The following is a 24,020-nucleotide window of genomic DNA, read 5'->3' on the forward strand; positions in this document are numbered from 1 at the left end:
CTCTGGCGGCACCTCCTGTGAAAGACAAGCGTTACGCCGCCATTCCTGGACCAATTTTAATTTCCGAGATCAGGCTATGAGGAAGGCCTGTGTAGGAAGCGAGTTACCCAATGAAAATCCCAGTCTGGAGGTGACCCGTTGCATGGATCCGCGGTGGCCAAGATCCGGTTGAGGAGAGAGAAGGGGCCAGCTGCCGGGCTTGGCACAAGCCACCAGATGGAAAAAAAAGCGCAGCCAGTTTGCATGGAGCCACCTGGGGTGCTCCATTGAAAGAGGCGAATCCAGGTGGACCCCCCAGGCTTCTGACTTGGAGGAGGCGGTGCCAATGTAGCCCCTCCCATATCGGCGGCTGGAAATCCCCACCTCTCCTTCCCACCCCAGCCAGAGGGAGTCTCTCCATCTTTGGCAAGGGTTCCAGTTTTAACCTGCTCTGCTTCAACCAACCAGCAACATGCCTCCAAACAATGCTGGAGAGCAGCAGAGGCGATGACCCGTTCCCCTTTCCCATCCAACAGAATGAGCGCTGGAGTGTCATCCAAGCGTACTGAGTGAAACAAGTGCAGCCCAAAGCTCCCGTGCCAACTGAGACAAGGGGTGCAGCATATAGATGTTAAATAATAGCGGGGGGGACAACAGGTGCCCCTTAGAGGCACACCACAATGAAAGCGGGCACCTCCAGGAAGCTTACGCACCACACTTGCTGACCCCGGTCCCGGGCTTGAGGCAATCCCACTGAAGGACAGGTGCCCGCGCCCGAGAGCCCGGCCGAGCAGTGGGTCAAAAGGTGGTGATAGAGCACATCAAAAGCGCTCGCTGGTGAAGATCTACAGCCAACACCAGCAGCTTGGCCAGATCCGCTATCGAGAAGTCAAAGGTAGCATACCGGAGGCGTGTCTGTGGCGGCGGACAAGAACAGTCTCCGTCCCATGCCCAGCATGGAAGCCATACTGGAAGGGATGCGGCGCCCGATGTGTCCCTCCAGAGAAGCCCACAAAATAACCAACACCACTCTCTCAATTACCTTCTTCCCAGAAGCGAAGATTGAAGCAGGTAATGGTGGCCAGATCTCAAGGATCTAACAATGAGGATGCTTTTTTTTTTTTAAAGGTGGAAGGACCACTGCCTCCCTTCAACCCACCCGGAGAAAAACTCCTATTGCTCAAAGGGGAGCTATTGATGATATTCAACAGGTGGGGTTGTAGCTCCGCCCATGACATCCTTTTAATAAGCCAGGAGGGCAGCGGATCAGAGGACAGGTAGTAGAGTCTAACAGCAGCTAGGACCCACCAATGTCGGTAGCGGACGACTTCAGAGCAGCAGGAAAGCTGGGTCAAAACAAAGCGCCAGAAGGCGACAAGGGAGCCTCCAGTTCATTTATTGTCTCTAAAGATTTGGAAGGGGAAGGTCCTGGCGGTGTGGCGACTTTATCCGCAAAAAAAGCTCATAAATGCCTCTCACAGCTAATAGCCAATTGGTGGGTTGTAGAGCCCTCAGACGATGAGGGTGAGTGACCCGAATGATCACGAGAAATAATAATAGTATTGCGGTGAGAGCTGGCAGATCGCGAGAGCGAGGGAGAAAAGTGTCCTCTTAGTACTTGCCTCCTTCTCATAGAGCGACCTTCATAAAGTCCTATAAGATGTTAGCGCCCAGCCCCGTCATGAGATTTCCTCCACACTGGCTCTAGCAGTGCGAGCTCCTGTTTCATATGGCGTGGCAACTCCCTCTCAGTGTACCAAGGAGCTAGCAGCGAGCCGGGGAGGCGCCCAGAGAGCGCCGAGGGAACTAATAACCTCGATGGCATCAGAAAGGCGGGAATTCCAGTCTTCCACTTGCTCATCGAGGGGTGCCAGTAGAGGATTCAGGAGTCCCATGAGAGGCATTCCAGGAATCCATTAGGGATCCCATAGAGTCTCCTTGCGAGGGCGAGGCATAAAATCACGCCCGATGGCCATACAGAGCGGGGATGTCGCATGGCATATCCATCTGGACCTTCAGGGGCATAATGGTCGAACCATGGCACTCTATCAATAGAGGGATATGACCATATCAATTCCTGACCCAAAGAAGACTGGAGTCTAGTGTGTGCCCGGCCTCATAGGAGTGGGGGCCAGAGTTTACCAAGGAGGAGGCCAAGCGTGCGCATGCATGGATGACACTAGGTCCGCGCTACCATACAATGAGGCGGTTATTAGGCATGGGCGTTGAAGTCGCCCAAGACAATAAGTCTACGGGGAACATAGCGCCCAGTCGGCCACCACCTCCAGCAACCGCTAAGCAGGCGCGTCCCCGATGCGCTAGGCTGACCCGGTACACCAGAAGGACAGCCAACCTCTCGAGGCTTCGTACTTGAGGCCGACCACATTCCAGACCCACAATCTCTGGGACAGGAGACAGCCCTAGAAGGGGATAGTATCACCGGATGAGCATTGCCACTCCACCCCGCTCTGTGTTGTTGACCCGGTGGAGGCACGAAACCCGGTGGGGAGACCTGCGCCTAAGGACCCGCGGTCTCCCCTTCTCGTACCCAGGTTTCGGTAATGCAAGCCAGGTCCATCTGTAGGTCTCCAAGATATTCTTGGAGAACAGCAGTCTTATTATTTATGGACCTGGCATTTATCAACACCAGTGACGAAGCAGAGTAACCCTGATCCCTACTACCCACGTTCCTCGGGATAGATCGGAGGTCAGAAGGCGGGCGAGCATATCTGCATTTCGCCCATCTTCTCTGAACCTGTCCTACATTTTGTATTCTTGTGGAGCACTCTCACTGCAAAGTCAACAGTGCAAAAATTCAGTCTATGTGGAGAGGAAGTACATTAGCCTTTGTTTGAAAGGAAGTGTATTTGCTTCTTTTTTTAAAAAAGGGCCAAATATTAGCCTTGTGTAGAAAACTGAAAATACAGATAGTTTTTGTTTTCTAATGATATCATGCTTATAAAGTGCACCTATCTAGCTTTGTTTCAGAAGGGTAACTGCGTTGGTCTGTAGAAGAACAGCTAGATTCCAGCCCAGGAGCACTGAGACAATCTCGATTTTGAGGGTATAAACTTTTGAGAGTCAGACCTCTCTGATGAAGGGTGTTTTGACTTTTGAAAGCTTCTATGTCACTTGGCAATATGTGTGTGAGAAGAACAACAGTGAGATCTTCTACAGCTTCTAAGATAATCACTTTAGTACTCTGGCATATTCCCAACCTTTAATAAGGGGTCTCAGGAATCTGGATACTTATGCTGTACTTTGATTTCTTCCTTCATCTTTTTAGAGTTGGCTTTCATTATAAATCTGTTAAACACTTCTAGTTTCTCCAAAGGGTACACTATTAGCCATACCCTAGAGGAGCAAATTCTGACTCTCACCCACGTGTCACATAAGGTATGGCTAAGGGTCCAGAGAAGCTGAGGAGCCTGTGCCTGATCTGCTGGCTTACTGCTGTCACAGGGGGAAAACGCTCAGTGTTGTTTGTGTGTTCAACAGAAGCTGTCTCTGTCCCTTGTTCCTTGCAATTTTTGAAGTCTGTAGCCTGTTGCTTTCCACTCCTCTATTTTTATTCCTCTTTTTTTTCTAGTTAGAGGGGAAAATTATCAGATTGAGATGCACTAATTAAAGCCATTTTCTGGTATTTGGTTACTAGAGTGTTTGATGTCTTTCTGACAAGACCATGAAATGCATGGGGTGTCCACAGGGACAGAATTTGCTGAACACGGTGCTTTGTAAATGCGGGGACAGTGTCGCAGCAGCTCATGAATATGAAACGCCCATGATGCTACCTCAGTGGACTTGAGAACACAGATGAATCCTGTCATGTGCTAAATGAGACCAATTTCTTTCACTTAACTTCATCTTCAATCAGACTTTCTTCCATTTGCCTGTTTAAAATTCCCCAAACGTGGTGCATAAGGTAACAGCATTCAGTAAAACAAAGTTTTGCAGTGGCAGAGAAATTAGAATTGTGCCTGGTTCAAGTTTTATGCTGTTAAAATGCACAACTTAGTTGGATTCCTTGGCTTATAAAGCCCCTCATTATGCTGTGCTGGAAATGGAGAGGAGGAGACAGTTGCTTATTTAAAACATTTCTGTCACCTTTCTCTGCAAGCAGATTACAGGAAGTTTACAAAATCTGTTCAAAAGCAAATTCTACCCATTAAATACTGATAGGCATTTGAGTGGCTGTTACAAAACGCCAGAATCCCCACAACACAGACTATCTCTGCAGTTGAAAGCACTGACTAAAAGCATCTGCCTTGCACAGTTACCTAACATTTCAACGGTATCGATGCCTTTCTGACATACTTTGGAAAGCCTGCTCCATAATATGGGTTCTATCGTATAAAGTGCTTGGGTGCGATCTGCAACTGTCCACACTGGTCTACAGGAAGGCACACAAAGCACTTCTTGAGCCAGGGGTGATAAACCTTGGAAGAGGCACTTGTGCAAATATGCATGTTATGGGTGTTTAAAGGTGAAAAACGGATCCTTGAATTGAGCCCTCTCATTCAGCTACCCTAAAAAAATTGTGTAGTCTGTAAATGTGTCAATTGTGTCTTCTGTAAATGAGCTCCAGGCGTCCGGAACCCGATGCAGGCCGTTTCTGCACAGCCAATTACAACGTTGAGCCATCAGTGTTATTGGCAATGCTACAGCAACGGAGCGTTCAAATGGGCAGGCACTCTGTAGACAGGCAGCCCACCAGCTGAACCCGGCGCTTTGCACGGCTGCGCTTTGCAAACGGCATACTTTTTTCCCCAGAGTAGGTGTCTGGCACCAAAATTGGCACCAAAATTGGCCAGTGTGGGCCGCCATTGTGAGGGGTGGGCTCTGCGTCACCGATTCCTGGCGGGTGCTTCACACGACACCGACTGTGATGCGCCGTTGTTGAAAAGACACGCTCAGTGAGCAGTTTTCAAATAAACCATTGTGGGCCCGCTGGAGTGTTGCCACATCACTGCAGCGTTGTTTCTGCAGCAACAGCCGTGCAAACTTCCTGCCTATAACACTGTTTTTACCATCCTTTTACCAGCTTTTTTGGCTTGTGCAGAAATAGCCTCAGAGTTTCACAAAGCAGCTAAGCATAACAGAGGGACTTCTCTTACATATCTCTCTTGCTGCCTTTGCAGAAACAGCTGATTCAAGTTTTGACACCCAGCTAGGAAAATGCCCCAAATAGAGAGAAAAGTTTGATTTCTGTAGAGTTCGAGGAAGGTGGATGCATTTGAAGAAAGCTTCTGGATGGCTGAGAGGGGAGAAATGAAGCAGGCTTAAGGTAGAAAGGAGATATGTGTGGAAAAGTTTACCAAAACAGAAACTTCCATGTTTGAGTGCCAGAGTTAGGACCTACTGGAAATGACCTCCTTTATTTACAGATTGAGCTTCTAAAAAAATTGTTAGGCTAGATCCAGACCAGATAACCGGGCACGGTGCTTTCATTGGAACAAAACATCTGAGAACAGTGGCTATGGAGCAAACTGATCCTGCTTGATACATTTCTCTAGATTTGCCTTTTGTGCCAACGCTTCCTTAGCTAAACCAGCTGGTCATTATATTTTGTATACTATGACTGATTTTCTGTAACATAAGCACAGCCTTACACCTAGCCAATCTTGCATATATATATAAACCTTTAATGGCATAATTAAAACAGCAGCAATATACCAGAAAGATGGCGACCTCAGTGTAATGATACAATCTCCAGTACAGTTATAACCGTTTACTTTGATGATGAGCACAAAAAAAAAAGTTAATGGCAGCACCAATACACTTACACGGTAACATAGATTTTGAATTGATAGATTAATATTATCAGTGGGGGTTTTAACCATGGGTTTAGATATTTATTCCTGGCTAGGCTGTATATAGGGCGTTGTATGTCCGTGTTGGATTGATTCTTAAATAAACTAATGAACTGCAGGGACAGAATCTTTCATTTAAAGGCACTTTCTGTATTCTGCCCTAGGTAGGTAGCTGAAGGAGGCTGCACCTGGCAAAAGGAGTCGGAATTTCACCGTCGCAATTTTGGGTTCTAGACCAAAATTTGGGAAATACTTGACCCGTAGTACTAGGGTTTTAATGGGTATACCCAAGTGCAAGGGAGCAGCGTTTATTAGCCACCTGCTGCATCCAGGTATTTATACTTTCGAGATCATACAATCTCTCTTTTTGATGAGTCAGCTTTAGCTCATTGGCATTCGGTAGAAACCAATCCAGGATAGACCCATTTCACTTTGGTTTCGCCTCAACAAAGGACCACTGGTTTTGGCTATGAAAGAAAGGGTACCTGGTAAAATTAGAAGCTTTTAGCGACAGTTGTTAAAAGCACTGTCATTGTCAGAATTGGAAGGTCATGCACCATGCTCTTGTGTGGAGTAGATGTTGGCCCACCTCAAACAGACCCATGGCATATGGGACTGAGTGAGGTAAGCCGAGTATACTATAGAGCATGACTGAACTCTTTCCATGCTCGCAGCTCCATGCTTGTATCCACAGTGGGATTCCATTATAGTAATTGCATGAGTGATTTTAGCATTAAATGCCTTAATGGCTGCAGGTACAAATTCTTTGACCCTTTGGTGAAAATGTGGCTAATGGCCTTGCAATAAGTTTGCTTGATTCAATGGCCAATTTCCTTTGGGTATTTGAAGTTGCCAATTAAAGTGGAGACCCAGGTATTTTAAGATGTTTGACCTGTTCAAGCTGTTAGATTTGTTTATTGGCCAACTAAATGAATTAACAGGAACAAGCAAAACAAATCTATTTTGACTTTTAAAATTAAGCGTCAGGTTAATATGACTACAATATTCAACACAGCGTGCCAGTAAAGCGTTCCAATGGCTGCATGCGGGAGAGAGTAATACGTCATCAGCATGCCACAAAAGTAAGGTATGGTCATATGATTCAAAGAGGCAGGGGCAGTGCGAGGAATCCTCCATCAAAGGAAGCCAGATCCTTAAAAGATTAAATGGGGTTGGGGTAAAACCGCACCCTGTTTGACACCCTATTAATTGGTATAAGGACTAGAAGTATACCGTAGGAGCATTTTGACTTGACAGGTGAGTGTGTCATGATGTAGAGCCATTACTAGATGTAAAGTAGCCTTCTGTCAATTCCTAGATTAACAAGTTTTCTCCCCAGTAGCTCTCTGGAGACAGAGTCAACTGCCCCCGTTAAGTCAAAGACCACAAACTTAAGGGGATGATTTGCTTCCGCTGGTGTATTTTGTGAGAGTCCTAAGGATCAAAACAATGATCTAAAGTAGATTTCCCATGTTGAAATCCCTATTTGTTCTGGGCCAATGATTTTTGTTTTCTGTAATCCATGAAGAGTTTATTGTGCAAATATTTTTTGCATATACCTTGCCAGTGATGGACCAATAAAACTATTCGGACCCGGTAATTGGAGGGAGCAAAATCTCCTTTTTTGAAGACAGAGATTATAATGCATGGGTCCAATCTGATGGTACAAGAGCTGTTTGATTAGCAGGATGTAAAAAGGAGCTGCTAGTACCGGGGACCCTCAGTCAACAAAGTTCTTAAATAACTCTAGAGGGGAACCGATGGTCCTGGAGCCTTGTGGTCCTTTAATTTAAGCACAATTTCCACGCTTCTTCTGCAGACAGGGGAGCCACTCTGGACTATCGTTTATGTAGAGCAGAAACATACAAATTAGAGGAAAATGAAGGGTCTCATTAAAACATCAAGGGAAGTATTTCTGCCAGATATGACTGGGTATACAAGCTGCGTGGAAACTAAATTAGACAGGTCATTGGATTAAAGGGATAAAACTTCCTTGAGTCGTTACAGTTTATTGCCTGTACAAGTTGCTCCCAGTGATCATTTAGTAGTATCAATTCGTTCTTTGAGAATACTATGAAGTTGGTTCTTTAGGAGAAGTATGTACCCAAAGGTGTTACTACAGAATTTATCTCTAAAGATTGCATATGTCTCCATTAAAGAGTCCCTTTGTGCGATAGTATTCATTTTACTAGGTCATGTGACTTCTTGATTTGGTTCTTTCCGCATGACTGGTGAGTAAGTAGTAGTGGCAATAATCTCGTTAAGCTCTTCAAATGTCGTAAAACACAAACAGGATTAATAGTTTGAAGGTAGAGTGATCTTAGACCATGGCTTATGGGAATAAAGTATGGTGCTGACTTCCCCAGGAAATTATTATTTTTTTTAGGCCAACTCATTCTAACAGATTTATAGCAGACTAGCTGGTTTAGCCTCAGAAGAGTGGTTTATTGATATGAGGTGATAGTTAGTGGTAGATGATGGCTCATATGATTAAAACCAATCCCTGAGGAAATTCTTTAACATGTTTCCTGATCTTAGAGGATACTAGGACCTTGTCAGGAGCACTGCACCCTCTTTTTGAGAGATATGTAAATTCACCTGATCCGTTAAAATTGGTCAAGCCATTTAAAATAGTCAGATTAAAACTGATACAAAATTTAAACAAATAAACTCCAGCTACATTAATTGTCTTGTCTTTAGATATTCTAGATAGACAGCAGCCCTCTGGTAAGAACTCTGGGTAAGAACTCTGAGGTTGTTCCAAGATGGCGACACTGGGGAAAGACGCTAGCTGAGCTGCTACGAAAAAACTGGAGCTATCGTGACTGGGCTAATGGCAGCTAGGAAGCATACAGGAAATACAGAGGAGCTGGAGGCCACTCCCTGCGTCCAAGCAACAAAAAAATAGACGATTTTCTGTTACCTCAGGGTGAGACTCCGCTTACATTTACTATTTCAACATCAAATCGGTTCTCAGCGACTCTGGAGGAAACACCTGCCCCCTCTGAAAATGAAGGGTGCGACAGTGAGTCACTAACATGAAATGCTGTCTCAAGCAGGAAGCACCCGAGGCCCATTAACTAGACTCAGAGGAGCTGGCTCGACATCACAACCCACCTCAGGGAGGAGATATAACATGCAAGGCATGTCTGAGAAGTGTGTCTGACACTGCCTCTCTTTGCAATCTTGTTGCTAGAACTCTTAGCAACATTTACAGTGAAATTAAAAAGATCCAAATGAACTTAGACTCATTGTGTAAACAATCTTCTAGGCAACATGCTACATGGATTTAGCTCACAGAACAGAGAACAAGGGTGAACTAAAGTTGACAGAACCATCTGCACCATTCACCTTAAATGCAAACAAATCTGGCTCAATTTTTCCAGGTACCTTTAATGCCCAACATGTTAACTATCAACAACTGATACTTGAGAACAATAAAATCCTGTCTCAATATTTTCTACTATAATGGCTACTTGCCTGTCTGGAACTCTTTGAGTCTAGCTTCAGCCATCTAAGTGTGTTACTTAAAATCAGAACCAAGGGAGATGGTCACAGTCTCGGTAGAATCAATCAGTACTTCAAATTACCTGAATGACCATCAGAGTACTACTAACATTTGTTTCACCAGTTATTACAAAGAACTGTGGAAGCGTAGGATTAACAAGAGCAAGGCATTCTCCCCTCACGGGTTTCATAATGTTATTGTGTCTCCATTGGTTCCAAAACCTCTCAAAGGAGACTTAATCCCTGATTTGATTGCCCGATACATCTGAAACAGAACTGATGAAGTGAGAGTTCAGTTTGAGGTCAACCCCAGGATCCCTCTCTTTCATTCTATGGCACAGGATCTTAACCATAGCCCAAGTGACAGGACCACACCAGGTCCTTGTTGGAACAAACTAATTCCAGAACAGACAACACCTTCTGAGCCTTATGGGAACAAAATCTCTCAAGAACCTAGCCAATCTTGCATATATATATAAACCCAACTTTAATGGCATAATTAAAACAACTTACAGCAATATACCAGAAAGATAGACCCTCAGTGTAATGATACAATCCTCAATTACAGTTATAACCGTTTGCTTTGATGATGAGCACAAAAAAAAAAGTTAATGGCAGCTTCAATACACTTACAGAACCACAATCAACATCGATTACCACAATTGATAGATTAATATTATCAGTGGGGGGTTTAACCATAGGTTTAGATATTTATTCCTGGCTAAAATAGTAGCGGGCAGTGTAATATCGCGATGTTGGATTGATTCTTAAGTAAGCTAATGAACTACAGGGACAAAATCTTTCATTTAAAGGCACTTTCTGTATTCTGCCCTGAGTAGGTAGCTGAAGGAGAATATTGCACCTAGCAAAAGGAGTCAGGGCTCGTCACCGTCGCAATTTTGGGTTCTAAGACCAAAATTTGGGAAATACTTAACCATGGTACTGGGGTTTTAATGGGTATACCCAAAGTTAAAAAAAAAAGGGGAGGCAGCGTTTATTAGCCACCTGCTGCATCAATTTGACTATACTTTCGAGAGATCATACAATCTCTCTTTTTGATGAGTCAGCTTTGAGCTCATTAGCATTCATTAGAAACCAATGCATCAAGGATAGACCCATTTCATGGATTTTTTTCGCCTCAACAAAGGACCACCACTTTCGGTTTGGCTATGAAAGAAGAGGGTACCTGGTAAGGTTAGAAGCTTGTAGCGACAGTTATTTAAAGCACAATCATTATCATCCAGAATTGGAAGGTCATGCACCAGCATGCTCTTATTATTGGAGTAGATGTTATTACCTCAAACAGACCCATAGCATATGGGACTGAGTGAGGTAAGCCGAGTATACTATAGAAAGCATGACTGAACTCTTTCCATATAGCAGCTCCATGCTTGTATCCACAGTGGGATTCCGTTATAGTAATTGCATGAGTGAGTTTAGCATTAAATACCTTAATGGCTGCAGGTACAAATTCACTTGTGACCCTTTGAATTGAAATAAGCGGCTAATGGCCTTTACAAGCTAAGTTTGCTTGATTCAATAGCCCAATTTCGCTTTGGGTAACCAAGAGGAGTTATAATTAAAATTGAGACCCAGGTATTTTAAGATGTTTGACCTGTATTTCAAGCTGTTAGATTTGTTTATTATTCAACTAAATGGTCTCCAAGAACAAAAGCAAAAACCATCTATTTTGACTTTGCAAAATTAAGCGTCGGAGTTATTATGACTACAATATTCAACCTGGCGTGCCAGTAAAGCGTTTCAAACAGCTTTTATGCGGGAGAGAGTAATATGGCGTCATCAGCATGCCACAAAAGTAAAGGTATGGTCATATGATTCAAAGAGGCAGGGGCGGTCGCGAGGAATCCTCCATCAAAAAAAGCCAGATCACTTAAAAAGATTAAATGAGGTTGGGGCCAAAACACACCCCTGTTTGACACCCCTGTTAATTGGTATATAAGGACTAGAAGTATACCATCCAGGAGGCATTTTGACTTGACAGGTGAGTGTGTCATGATGTAAGAGCCATTACTGGATGTAGAAGTAGCCTTCTGTCAATTCCTAGATTAACAAGTTTTTTCTCCACCCAGTAGATCTCTCTGGAGACAGAGTCAAATGCCCCCTTTAAGTCCAAAGAAGGCCACAAACTTAAGGGGATGATTTGCTTCCGCTGGTGTATTTTTTTGTAAACGAGAGTCCTAAGGATCAAAACAATGATCTAAAGTAGATTTCCCATGTTGAAATCCCTATTTGTTTCCTGAGCCAATGATTTTTTTGTTTTCCTGTAATCCATGAAGAGAGTTTATTGTACCGATATTTTTTGCATATACCTTGCCAGTGATGGACCAATAAAGCTAATCCGGACCCGGTGATGGTGGAAGGGAGCAAAAATCTCCTTTTTTGAAGACAGAGATTATAATCGCATGGGTCCAATCTGATGGGCAAGAGCTGTTTTGATTAGCAGGATGTAAAAAGGAGCTGCTAGTACAGGGGACCCTCAGTCAACAAAGTTCTTAAATAACTCTAGGGGGGGGGAACCCGTGGGTCCTGGAGCCTTGTGGTCCTTTAATTTAAGCACAATTTCCACGCTTCTTCTGCACAGACGGGGGCCACTCTGGACTATGGATTTATGTAGAGCAGAAACACAGTATTACAAGTTAGAGGAAAATGAAAGGGTCTCATTAAAACATCAAGGGAAGTATTTCCTTACCAGATATGACTGGGTATACAAGCTGCGTGGAAACAAAATTAGACCTGAGTCATTGGATCCTAGGGACCAAAACTTCCTTGAAATTAGATTTGGTTTATTGCCTGTACAAGTTGCTCCCAGTGATCATTTAGTAGTATCAATTTCACGTTCTTTGAGAATACTATGAAGTTGGTTCTTTAGGGAGAAATTATGTACCCAAAGGTGTTACTACAGAATTTATCTCTAAAAGATTACATATATGTCTCCATTAAAGAGTCCCTTTGTGCGATAGTATTCATCATTTAGTACTAGGTCATAATGGAAGCTTCTAGCGATTTGGTTCTTTCCGCATGACTGGTGAGTGGTAGTAGGTGGCAATTGTCTCCCCTGCGTTAAGCTCTTCAAATGTCGTAAAACACAAACAGGATTAATAGTTTGAAGGTATGAGTGATCTTAGGGGCCATGAGCTTATGGGAATAAATTATGGTGCTGACTTCCCCAGGAAATTATTATTTTTTTTAGACCAACTCATTCTAACAGATTTGTAGCGGGCTAGCTGGTTTAGCCTCAGAAAAGTGGTTTATTGATATGGTGATAGTTAGTGGTAGATGATAGCTCATATGATTAAAACCAATCTGAAAATTCTTTAACATGTTTCCCTGATCTTAGAGGATACTAGGACCTTGTCAGGAGCACTGCACCCTCTTTTGAGAGATATGTAAAATTTCACCTGATCCGTTAAAAAATTTGATTGAAGCCATTTAAAATAGTCCAGATTAAAACTAATACAAAATTTAAACAAATAAACTCCAGCTACATTAATTGTCTTGTCTTTAGATATTCTAGATAGACAGCAGCCCTCTGGTGCAAGAACTCTGGGTAAGAACTCTGAAGGAGTTGTTCCAAGATGGGCGACACTGGGGAAAGAGCAGCCCCAGCTGAGCTGCTTCTGAAAAAACTGGAACTACTCGTGACTGGAGCTAATGGCAGCTAGGAAGCTAAGAAATACAGAGGAGCTGAGCCCTCCTAAGTCCAAGCAACAAAAAATAGGCGATTTTCTGTTACCTCAGGTTGAGACTCAAACACATTTTACTATTTCAACATCAAATCCCGGTTCTCCCCTTTGACTCTGGAAAAGCCTTGCCTCTGAAAATGAAGGTGGAACAGTGGTCGCTAACAATGCTGTCTCAAGAGCAGGCTTGCACGGGGCCCCATTAGCAGGACTGGAGGAGCTGGCTCTGACATCACAACCCACCTCCAGGGAAGGGAGATATAACATGCAAGAGCATGTCTGAGAAGTGTGTCTGACACTGCCTCTCTTGCAATCTTGTTGCTAGAACTCTGCAACATTTACAGTGAGAATTAAAAGATCCCAAATGAACTTAGACTCATTGTGTAAGACAATCTTCTGAGCAACATGCTATGGATTTAGCTCACAGAACCCAGAGAACAAGGGTGAACTAAAGTTGACAGAACCATCTGCACCACATTCACCTTAAATGCAAACAAATCTGGCTCAATTTTTCAGAGTACCTTTATTGCAACATGTTAACTATCAACAACTGATACTTAGGAACAATAAAATCTGTCTCAATATTTTCTACTATAATGGCTGCTTGCCTGTCTAGGAACTCTTGAGTCTAGCTAAACCATCCCTAAGTGTGTTACTTAAAATGGAAACAAGGAGATGGTCAGTCTCAATTAGAATCAATGTGCTTCAAATTACCTGAATGACCATCAGAGGGGTACTACTAACTTATTTGTTTCACCAGTTTATTATTACAAGAACTGTGGAAGCGTGGGATTATCTTAGAGCAAGGCATTCTCCCCTCACGGGGTTTTCATGTATTATTGTGTCTCCATTAGTTCCAAACCTCTCAAAAGGGCTTAATCCTGATTTACGATTGCGATACATCTACCAAACAAGGGAAACTTGATGGGCGAAGTTCAGTTTAGGAGGTCAAGCAGGATCCTTCTTCATTCTATGGCACAGGATCTTAACCATAGCCCAGGGAAACGGGACCACACCAGGAATCGCTTGTTGGAACAAACTAATTCAGAACAGACAACACCTTCTGAGCCTTATGGGAACAAAATCTCTCAAGAACCTAGCCAATCTAATTTCCTTTCTCACATACATCTAGGTGAGGCTTACCTGATTGTTTTGATAAATAAGCCTTTAGGCAAGATTTTTCCAAAATGTCATAACAGCTGAAGATCAACCACCAAATGAAGACAGAATGGTCATGACAGCAGTCTGGCTAATACCTTCTTGTCCAAAGGTCTTTTAAAAATAAGTACGAATGACAGATTCCTTCAAATATCTAGGAAACATCCTCTTTGACAATGAGGTATTAAATCAGGGTGTCAAACATGTTGCCGGGGGGGGGGGGGGAGAGATTATCAGGCCTGCAAGCCAACTAAGGCAACCCCTCCCCTCCTGATCTGACTTGGAGAGCCCAGGCTCACCAGACCAAATTGGGAGCTAGGTGGGGGGTTGCATCAGTAGCTTGTGGAGCTGATAAGCCCTAGATCAATGAATGTAATTGTACCTCTCTGTTCTGCATTGGTTAGACCTCACCTGGAATATTGTGTACAGTTCTGGGCACCACAATTCAAGGAGGATATTGACAAGCTGGAACGGGTCCAGAGGAGGGCAACCAAAATGGTAAAAGGTCTGGAATGCATACTCTACGAGGAGAGACTTAGGGAGCTGGGTATGATTAGTTTGGTGAAGAGAAGGTTAAGGGGTGACATGATAGCCGTATTTAGATATTTGAAGAGATGTCATGTTGGTGAATTAGTTTATGTTCCGTTCTCGGTTAAAGGGATACATGCATTGTAAATATTGAATGTTGTATGATTGTAAATATTTAATGAATGTTTATTGTGTAATGCACTGATGGTATCTAAAAATTGGACTTGATGATTAGTAAGAATTAAAACGGTAAGAATGAGTAAGAATTAAAACGTTTGTGTATTAGTGCCAGCAGTTAGGTGCAATGCATATTTCTGTTGGTACATGCATGGTACGTTGCATCTCCTTGGGTTTCTTTCTTGAGTAAGGGCTGTTCGACAGTGGAATGCACTACCTCAGAGTGTGGTGGAGTCTCCTTCTTTGGAGGCTGGATGGCCATCTGTCAGGAATACTTTGATTGTGTGTTCCTGCATTACAGGGGGTTGGACTTGATGGCCCTTGGGGTCTCTTCCAACATTATGATTCTATGATTCTCAGTGCAGCCACCCCACCCTGCTGCAAGGTCGCCAGTCCAGGCACCCCCTCCCCCCCAGTGCCATTCTGGGACCAGCTGAAGCAGCCACTCCCAGGCCCAGCCTGACCCAATCACATTTATGTCATATCTGGCCCTTGTAACAAATGAGTTCTGCCTTAAATGATCTTTAGGGGGACTCTGTCACCATATCTTGGCGAGAGATAGACACCACCACGCATCAAAGGACGTTTGAGAGCATTTATCAGAAAAGAGTAGGAACTGCATGTATGCAGGTCTTCCACGTTTGGTGACAGGCCTTTCTAGGGTGGAGCAAAGATGATAAGGCTTTTCTGTGCTGAAGATGGACCCAGCTATGGGTGCTTTGGCCCCTTTTTATCCTCTTTGCTGCTGTCTGAAAGCCACTCTGTCCTAGGCATCAGTTCGTTGGGTGGTTGGGGACCTGAAAGGCAGTGCTCTGCTGAGATAGTCCAAGCTGTTGCTGCCTTTTGCTGTAGCTTGGCTCTTGTTTCAGCCTCTGATTCTGCCCCTTTGCCAGGAAGCCAATTAGAGAGAAATCCCACTGTGTGGGTTGCTCCAAACAGCCCTCTTGTCAAAGTCTGGGCTAACCCTTGCCCTGTTGCAGATGGGCTAGCACTGCCTCCGCCAGAGTCAGAGGGGCCTACGGGGAGGCAGAGTGGATGGAAAGATGGGACTGCACATTTCATAGCTGTAAAAGAAAACAAATTTATTCACTTTTCGGGGAACAAAAAAGAATCAGACTTGGACATCAAACTCCACAAGCAGGGCGTCTTTCCAGCTCTTGAATATTAATTTCAGAAGAGGCTACAGACGGGGCAGAGCTACAAACAGCCAATTTTTTGTTTGTTTGAATAGTGCAGTTGCTAATGGAACTGGAAAGGGCCTGAAGTACCTCTTCTTCATGGGCAAAGAATCTCTGAAGACCTCTCCCATCTGGTTTCCTGTCCACCTGAGGAACGTAGGATTCTGGAATGGGTCAAGGATAGTCTGCATCTTAAACCTGAGGAGCTGCAGACTGCTGAACACAACTGCTCAAAACTTGGTTTGATGAAAATAAGAATCAGGATTCCCTAAACTGGTGTGAGATGTCTGAAGTAAAAAAAAACAATATGAAGAAAATAATGAAAGTTAAAATCTTCAAATGAAAGGGTGTGGGATTACATGTGAATTGTCCAGAACTGGAGTTATGCTCATGGGGATTGGATAAAATAATCTGGTGAACCAGAGAATGCCAGTTGAAACCAGTTTGGGACTGAACAAGGGAAAGAAGTATTCGTCCAGTATATCTTCTGGTTTTTTCCGAGGGAACGGTGGTGGTGGATGGGGGCAAGCTAGATCTGATTGCAGATCTTATTTCATTTTGTCAGCTCCTCCTATGTGTTCTTACATTGCTGTTTTGCAGTTGTAAACAGTTTCATTTGGGGCTTGCTTTTGGGCATAAACAGCATTTCCACCAGTCACTGCAGAATCAGGGTGCTTTTCAGGTCCTGTATCAGCTCTGAGAAGCACCATTTTCCTGCTTCTGTTGTGATGCTTTTACAAGGTCTCTATTGGTTATTTTGTGTTGTTATTGTTTTGCAGTTGTAAAGCAGAGAGTGATGTAGTGCTTGTTGCCTTTGGGTGCTAAATGCAAGTCCTTTGCTTGCCCTCCTTATATGTTATCCCCCCCCCCAAGAGTTCAAGGCAGTGTACAGTTGATCACCCTGTTCCGTTTTACTATCACCACAGCCCTGTCAGAAAGTCATGCTGAAAAAAGGGTGACTCCATCATAATCCCCAAATGGATCCTATAATTCAACCACAAATTGTACCAAAAGACTTACAATAGAAACAGAGTGTCTTAAAGCGACCACAACATAATTAATAATGGTACAAATACTCCATAAGCTCGAATCAAACTAATATCCCAGCACTCACTATCAGTCTTCCATCTTCCAAGACATCACTGGACATTTACAGCACTCTCTTTTTAAACTGTTACCATCTGGCAGACGATACAGGGCCCTCAGAACTAGGACAAAGAGGCTTAGAGACAGCTTCTACTCTAGAGCTGTGGCTATGCTAAACTCCGCTGCTTCATATTGATGTATTTGGGGCTGTGTAGGGATGGGTGGAGGAAGGGGAAAGTGAGGATGATGTATGAGTCTGAAATTGTGTGCATCGAGGAATGCTGCTGTAAATTTCGTTGTGTGTGCACAATGACAATAAAATGCGTATGCTTATGCTTATGTGTGTTATTTGTGATACTTTATTTTTTCTTGTTTTGTGAAACCTGCCTATTTTCATTGTACCGAGGTTAGACATTGTTGCCATACTTAAATTCCACTTTAAGCCTCTTTGGTTTGCACTGATATGTTGCACTGATCTGTGACACTGCATATTTGATTTTGTTATTATTTCACTGATGGTGAGTGCTGAGATATTACAGTTTGATTCAAGCTTCTGGAGTATTTGTACCATTATTATGTTGTGGTCGCTATAAGACCCATTGTTTTCATTGTAAACCTTTTGGTGCAATTTGTGGTTGAGTTATAGAAAAAGGGTGACAGGCACAAGGCCATTAAGATCGCCCAGCGAACTTCTAGGCTGCTGGAGATTTGAAACTGGGACTTCCAGATGCTAATTTGGCAGTGTAACCTATACGCCACGCAGGCTCTGCTCAGCCTGCCATATTCCTTCTTATTCTTGTTCTGCAAATAAAAAGTATCATTGCCAATAAAACATGGATTTTTTTCCCCTATCTGTCTGAAATTTGGCAAGCACAGTTCTCGAAGATAGCTTTCAGTTGGATGGGAGGAAAAACGATAGCTGAAAATATTTCCCATTGAATCTAGTGGAAACTAATACAATCTCCAATAAAGAACAAAGAGGTGTTTGAAATATAATAAAGCAAAATTATTGTAGAATGAAATTAAATGCACAAACCAATAAAATCATTAGTTCTCTGTAATTGACCCTGTTCCATAATCCATATTTTACAAACTAAATATGGATTTCTATGTTTGTGTTTTCATTTATAGTGCACAGCTCACATGTTTTCCTTTGACTTTGTAAGTCTGTTTTCAGTGACACCTTGTTTTGTCAGTATTTAGACTCCAGGGTTGTTTTTATAAAATCACTGTGAACATGTGATTCTTCCTTTCAATTAGCACATTCAGTTCTACTGCCAGGAATGTGGTTTTATAACTGTCACAAGCTCCTGTTGATTATAGTGTGTGGCCGCTAATAAGTAGCACAACTTTCTTCTACCATGTCCTTGCCGTTTTGTGTGATCCCAAGTATTTAATTCTTTTTTTAAAACCCTGTGCTTTGTGGTGCTCTCCATAAACACTGTAAGGAAATATTAACAGCCTGTCAAGAGAAAGATGGAGGAAACGTTCTGTTAATCTCAATACTAACCCCCACTAAGTTTTAATATCATCACTGTCCTCCTCATTCTTTGCTGGCTGAACTTTGATCTGCTTGGTCTCCTATTTCAGGGGTGGTCTTTGGCTACTATTAAACATACAGTGGAACCTTGGTTTTCGTTGTTGTTGCTTTTCGTCAGTTTCGGTTTTCATCAATTCTTGCACCGAAAATATTGTCTTGGGTTTAATCATTTGCTTTGGTTTTCGTAGATTTTTGTCAGCATGCACACGCTAAATTTGCAACAACGAACAGTGAGCCATGCATTTCCATTGCTTGCCAGTGTTTGCCTTGGTTTTTGTCAGTTTCGGATTTTGCCGAGGTTTCCCAGATGGATTATCAACGAAAATCAAGGTTCTACTGTATTGCTGGATGCTAGCCAATAAAGCCAATCTTCTACCCACCCCATCCAGCCATGTGGACATCTTCCGTTTATTAGGGATTGTGTAGTCTACCTATCCACCACTGAAGCACATAGCAATCCATTTGATTACAAAGAAGAGAAAGGTGGCAACCACCATCTAGTCTTGCGGGGGGATGAATGCTGTTAGGACTTTTCATAGGAAGAGGCCTCCTCTCCACAGAGGAAATGAGGTCTTTTTGTTTTCACATGATTCTTCTGTTCCTTGCAGATATTCCAGTGATCCCTGACTTGGAAGAAGTTCAAGAGGAAGAACTGGCCATGCAGGTGGCAGCTCCACCCAGGTAACAACAAGGTCTCAAATGCCTTTTCCAGATTTGTTAAGTGTATCAATTTCTACTCTATTCAATGCCGTGCATTGTACTTTCTCAAGGAAGTAGATGGGGCTTTTATAAGTAATAACTGGGGTGGGTAAACAGAGTTCTCTTGTCTGTAAAGAGGGAACAGCTGCAATTGATTTTGTGTGCATAAAGAATTAAGAGGCTTTTCATTAATGTTTGTCCACAATGCAGTTATGGGTTGTGTGTCTGGGGAGGAGAAAACATAGAGCATTCATTCTGGTTTCTCACTGTCTTTCCCAATTGCAGTATTCAAGTGAATAGAGTGCTTACCTACCGTGACCTGGACAATGACCTCATGAAATATGCTGCTTTCCAAACCTTGGTGAGTACAGTCAAATGGAAATCTTTAAGAAAACAATCTGTTGTCTCTAAAGCTGGACATCTCAGCACCTCTAGGATGTTTCTCTTTTGTAGGGCAACAGTACCAGTTCAGTATGTGGATGTGTTGCCCATACTTGTGTTGGGCCCCTTAGTTTTTCTGGAATGCTGTACAGAAGGGCCCATATGGCCTGTCCACTTGCTATCGTCTCCGGCATCTTTCAGTGTGTGTCTCCACCCTTCCTTCACTAAAGTGTTGTGCTGAAGAGCTCATTTGAACCTGCCTACTACTGAATTAGACCCTTGGTCCATCAAAGTCAGTTTTGTCTACTCAGATGCCAGTGTCTCAGGTAGAGGTCTTTCACCAGATTCTTTTAACTGGAGATGCCAGGGGTTGAACCTGCGGCCTTCTGTGTTCCAAGCAAATGCTCTACCATTAAACTACAACTCACATTTATACTGAGATTAAGCATGCCATAATTTCCGTGGGAGTTGTTTTTCTGATTTATCGGCGATAAATCTGAACAGTTTTCTCCACCACTGACTGTGTATGCTTTCATGGTTATAGGTGTCTGTACCCTTGAGGCTTGCCTTCTTATTGTGTTTAATGTGTCCATCCCTCCCTTCTGTTGTGATTATATACTCACAGGATGGAGATATTGACCTAAAGCTCCTTACTAAAGTTTTGGCTCCCGAGCAGGAAGTGCGAGAGGTAAGTTTGTTCTGTAGACCAAGACAGGAGACAAAATTTGTTTATCACTGCTGCTTTGCATCAGTTATTCAGTTTTATCTATTTTGTTTTGTCTATAAATCACTGTATGGATGTTTCCTGCTGGCACAAACTTCCTATTCTGGCACTGTATGCAGTTCTGCTAATTGAGTAATTTTAAAAAACTGTATAAAAAGCACAGGTGGGCCCAATTCTGATTGGGACTGTGGTGCGTAAGCAGAGATAGGGCTTCTTCTGTCCATGCTGTCTTCAGTATAGAGGGGAGAGCAGAACTGGGGTACATTGGGGAGGTGTTATTTGCCACTCAACAGTATCTTCCCATATATTTCTGAGCACCAGTTGCGGTCTTTAGGCTGCCACCTGCCGGCTGTTCCCCCACTGAAGAGCGGCCGACCTTGCAGTGATCACAGCCCAGGTCTTTTCCATCTTGGCTCCCACTCTGTAGCATGGCTTCTTCAGGAGGTGAGGGGAACCCCCTTGTTGGAGATCAAGAGGCACTGCAACGTTTGCCTGTTTGCCGGGGCTTTGGATGGGTTGTGAACAGCAGACATCTCGGCAGGGGGGGGATCTTTTATTCTGTTTGGTTTTAATTTGTAATATTTTAATTGTTTTGTAAAATGCCTTGAGGCAAAAGGAAAAGCAGGTTATAAATGTTTAAATAAAACAAATTAAATTAATGTGGTAAAACTCTAGTCATGGATATGACCCCTCTCTGTTTTATTTTACACCAGCGTCATCCCCTTTACCCCATAGAAGCTTGGGAGAAATGAATTACATGACTGTTTTTTAAAAAATCATCTTAACTATTGTCTAATGTAGCATGTAACTTCCTGAAATGTGTAAAAGAAGGAAGTGAATTTTAAACATGAAGTAGAAATCCTGAATAGCCGGGATCTTCTGAAAATGGCCAAGTCTGAAACTCAGCACTGCAATGTTCAGGGCTTCTAGGCAGTAGTGGGATTCTATTAATTTATCTAATGATTTGCCCCCCTGCCTCTCACCTTCCGCTGTGCTTCCCCGCTGCTCCCTCCCCCCCCCCTGCTGCCTACTTACCTGGCTGCTGCGGAGGAATGTGGTTGACTGGGAGGTGAGGGAAGGCAGCGGCTTGACCTGGAAGGGCGAGCGAGGGGGCTTTCCAAGCCGTTCTGGGGCTCAGAAAGCCCCCTTGCTCACCCTCCCTTGGGGATGGGATTCAGCCGGTTAGCTACCAGTTTGGCTGAACTGGTGCGAATCGGCAAAATCCCAACAATGCTTCTAGCTGAGTTTGTGTTTTTGCACCTCTTTGACAAGACACAGTCTCCTTTCTGCTGTTTGGTCCGCTTAGCATGGTTTAGAAACTTTTGTCCATTCAGTGTTTCTTTTCTTTTGACAGGATGATGTCAGCTGGGACTGGGATCATCTCTACACGGAGGTGTCATCTGAGCTTCTGAGCGAGTGGGACACGGGACAGACTGATAGGGAGGAGGCTCTCACTCCCACTTAGGTTTCCCTAGAGGGTTGCACAACTGCCAACACAAAGGCACAACTATAGATTATAAGCACATTAAAAAAATATATGCTTTGTGTCTGAGATATTATTTTGGTCCACATAATAAAGGGAAGCATTGGTTTCCTCAGAAGACTGGTTTCATAGACCCTGTCAAGGGATTTTGTGCTTGATGCATTTTTCTCTATTTTTTAGTGCACACAATAGATTACATATGAAATAAAGTATGTGCAGGGAAGTGTAGGCCATGTACAGATTGTGGACAGTCTATATCAGAGGAAGCCAGAATGTGGGTGCAACAAAAGTTACACCATATGGCATAGTCCTTCTCAGTTTTGGTTATTCACTGAGACCAAAAATCAATATTAGAAGATTTTTTTTATGTTATGACCCCCATTGTTATTATGAACCCCAGCTGCTCATGAATGATCCAGTCCTCTGCCTGCGCTACCGTGTGTCTTCATGGGATACACGCCCTACATACACACATCTGTTTACATGAAACCTACTTTTCGGTTTTGCTCAAAATCACACTAGGATAGCTGAAGCATAAGGAAGAAACCCTTCCTCGGCTGCCTTCCACTCTTAGGAGCTCCTGGCTTAGTTTTAGTTTAGATGGCTGTACCCAATCTAGGCAGAGGCCAGCACAAGTGACAATCAAGGAATCTGACAAAGTGATCTAACAAAACTTTCAGAAAAAGTTCCTGAACAGGGTAAATTGGAGGGAGTTTTATTGAGGATAATAATTAGCACACTCAGGCATCACAACATCAAACATGCAGTAATGGTATACATGCATGTTATAGTTCTCTGCCCATGATAAAATGCAAATATTCCAAACACACACACACACACACACACACTGTGTAACATATATCACACAGAAGTGGAGGTTAAAAGCCAATGAAATAAAACAAGAGGGTGAAGCAGGGGTTTACATCTACCTATCCAAGCAGATTCCAGTCACAGAATGAGTTCTAGGTGGGGGCAGGGGGATCCTCAAGTGATTCCTATTGCATTGTTCATTGACTGTCCTGTCAGTGGTATTGACCCACTCTGTATCCAAGTGGGAAAGGTGGACTACAAATAACGTGAATAAAATTGTTCGTTTTTGTTTTTGTGAAAGAGCTGTGGTTCAGCAAGGTGTCTTGCCGGGTGCTCTGTGATTGCTTTGTTCGGCATATCCATCAGGATTGTGCATTAGCTGTCCCTTTTGTGGTCCAAGTCCCATTGTCTGGGGCCAGCTGTGCATTCTGACAGTCTGCATTCTTTGAACTGTCCCTTTTAAAATTAAGGTGTTTGTCTTTTCAAAACATTAAGGGGGAGGAGGAGAAGCAGGATAGTTCAGATTTCAACTATCCTCCACTTACATTTCCAAGGTTTAAAACGTAGTAGAAAAACCAGCCTGTTGCTGAGCACAGCACGCTGCTTTGCATAGGCTGCTGTTCAGCGACAGGCCTCCTCCACCCCCCCGCCACCTTCTCTTCCACCAAGACCCACGTAGGCTCACGTCCATACCCCACTTGAAAAGCACTTCATTAAAATTCAGAAAAACAAAGTGGCTGAGTCCCTCAGATGTACACCTGGAAACCTCAGAGCTCTGCACAGAGGAAAATGCGCGTTCCAGTTCTTAATTATAAGCTGTGGGACTCACAGGTGTAGGAGCACTACCTTTCTCTTTTACTAGGGGTCATGCTCAGGCATGCTCCACTCTCCTGTTTAGCTGGCATCCTGCTGTGGCTGTGCTTGCTGTTGTTTGTCACTCTCAATTCTTAGCATTCAGAAACCTGAAGGGAATCTCTGCCTGGAAAAGGAAGACAGAAAGCTCTCCTAGCCTCTGGAGTGAACCAGTGCAGTGACCTCCCGACTGCTCTATACAAATTATCCTGTATATTCTAGTGATATCACATACATGTGCCCCCTCCCTCCCCTGCACACTGTGTGTTTCATTTCAGCATGGAAACACGGGAACTCAGATCTGGAACAAATGGAAAGGGAGCTGCATTCACCAGGGAGAGCACTGCCAATTGAGAGGGGTGGGAGGGAGGCACTGCTAAGGTAAAAAGGAGCTTCTGCATTGTCCC

The 24,020-nt window shown here is 43.5% G+C and overlaps 1 protein-coding gene across 1 annotated transcript in view; it reads left to right on the plus strand.

Moving 5' to 3' along the window:
• IFT43 (intraflagellar transport 43) overlaps positions 1-23,063 on the plus strand; it is a 73,199-nt gene extending 50,136 nt beyond the window's left edge. The window contains exons 6-9 of the mRNA XM_048486556.1: positions 19,273-19,345; positions 19,649-19,724; positions 20,370-20,432; positions 21,823-23,063. Coding sequence (XP_048342513.1) covers positions 19,273-19,345; positions 19,649-19,724; positions 20,370-20,432; positions 21,823-21,933 — 323 coding nt within the window. The 3' untranslated portion in view covers positions 21,934-23,063. The remainder of the gene's footprint in view (positions 1-19,272; positions 19,346-19,648; positions 19,725-20,369; positions 20,433-21,822) is intronic.
• Positions 23,064-24,020: the final 957 nt, after the last annotated feature.

This window comes from Sphaerodactylus townsendi, linkage group LG02, assembly GCF_021028975.2.
Source record: "Sphaerodactylus townsendi isolate TG3544 linkage group LG02, MPM_Stown_v2.3, whole genome shotgun sequence".
In the NCBI taxonomy this organism is placed as follows: Eukaryota; Metazoa; Chordata; class Lepidosauria; order Squamata; family Sphaerodactylidae; genus Sphaerodactylus; species Sphaerodactylus townsendi.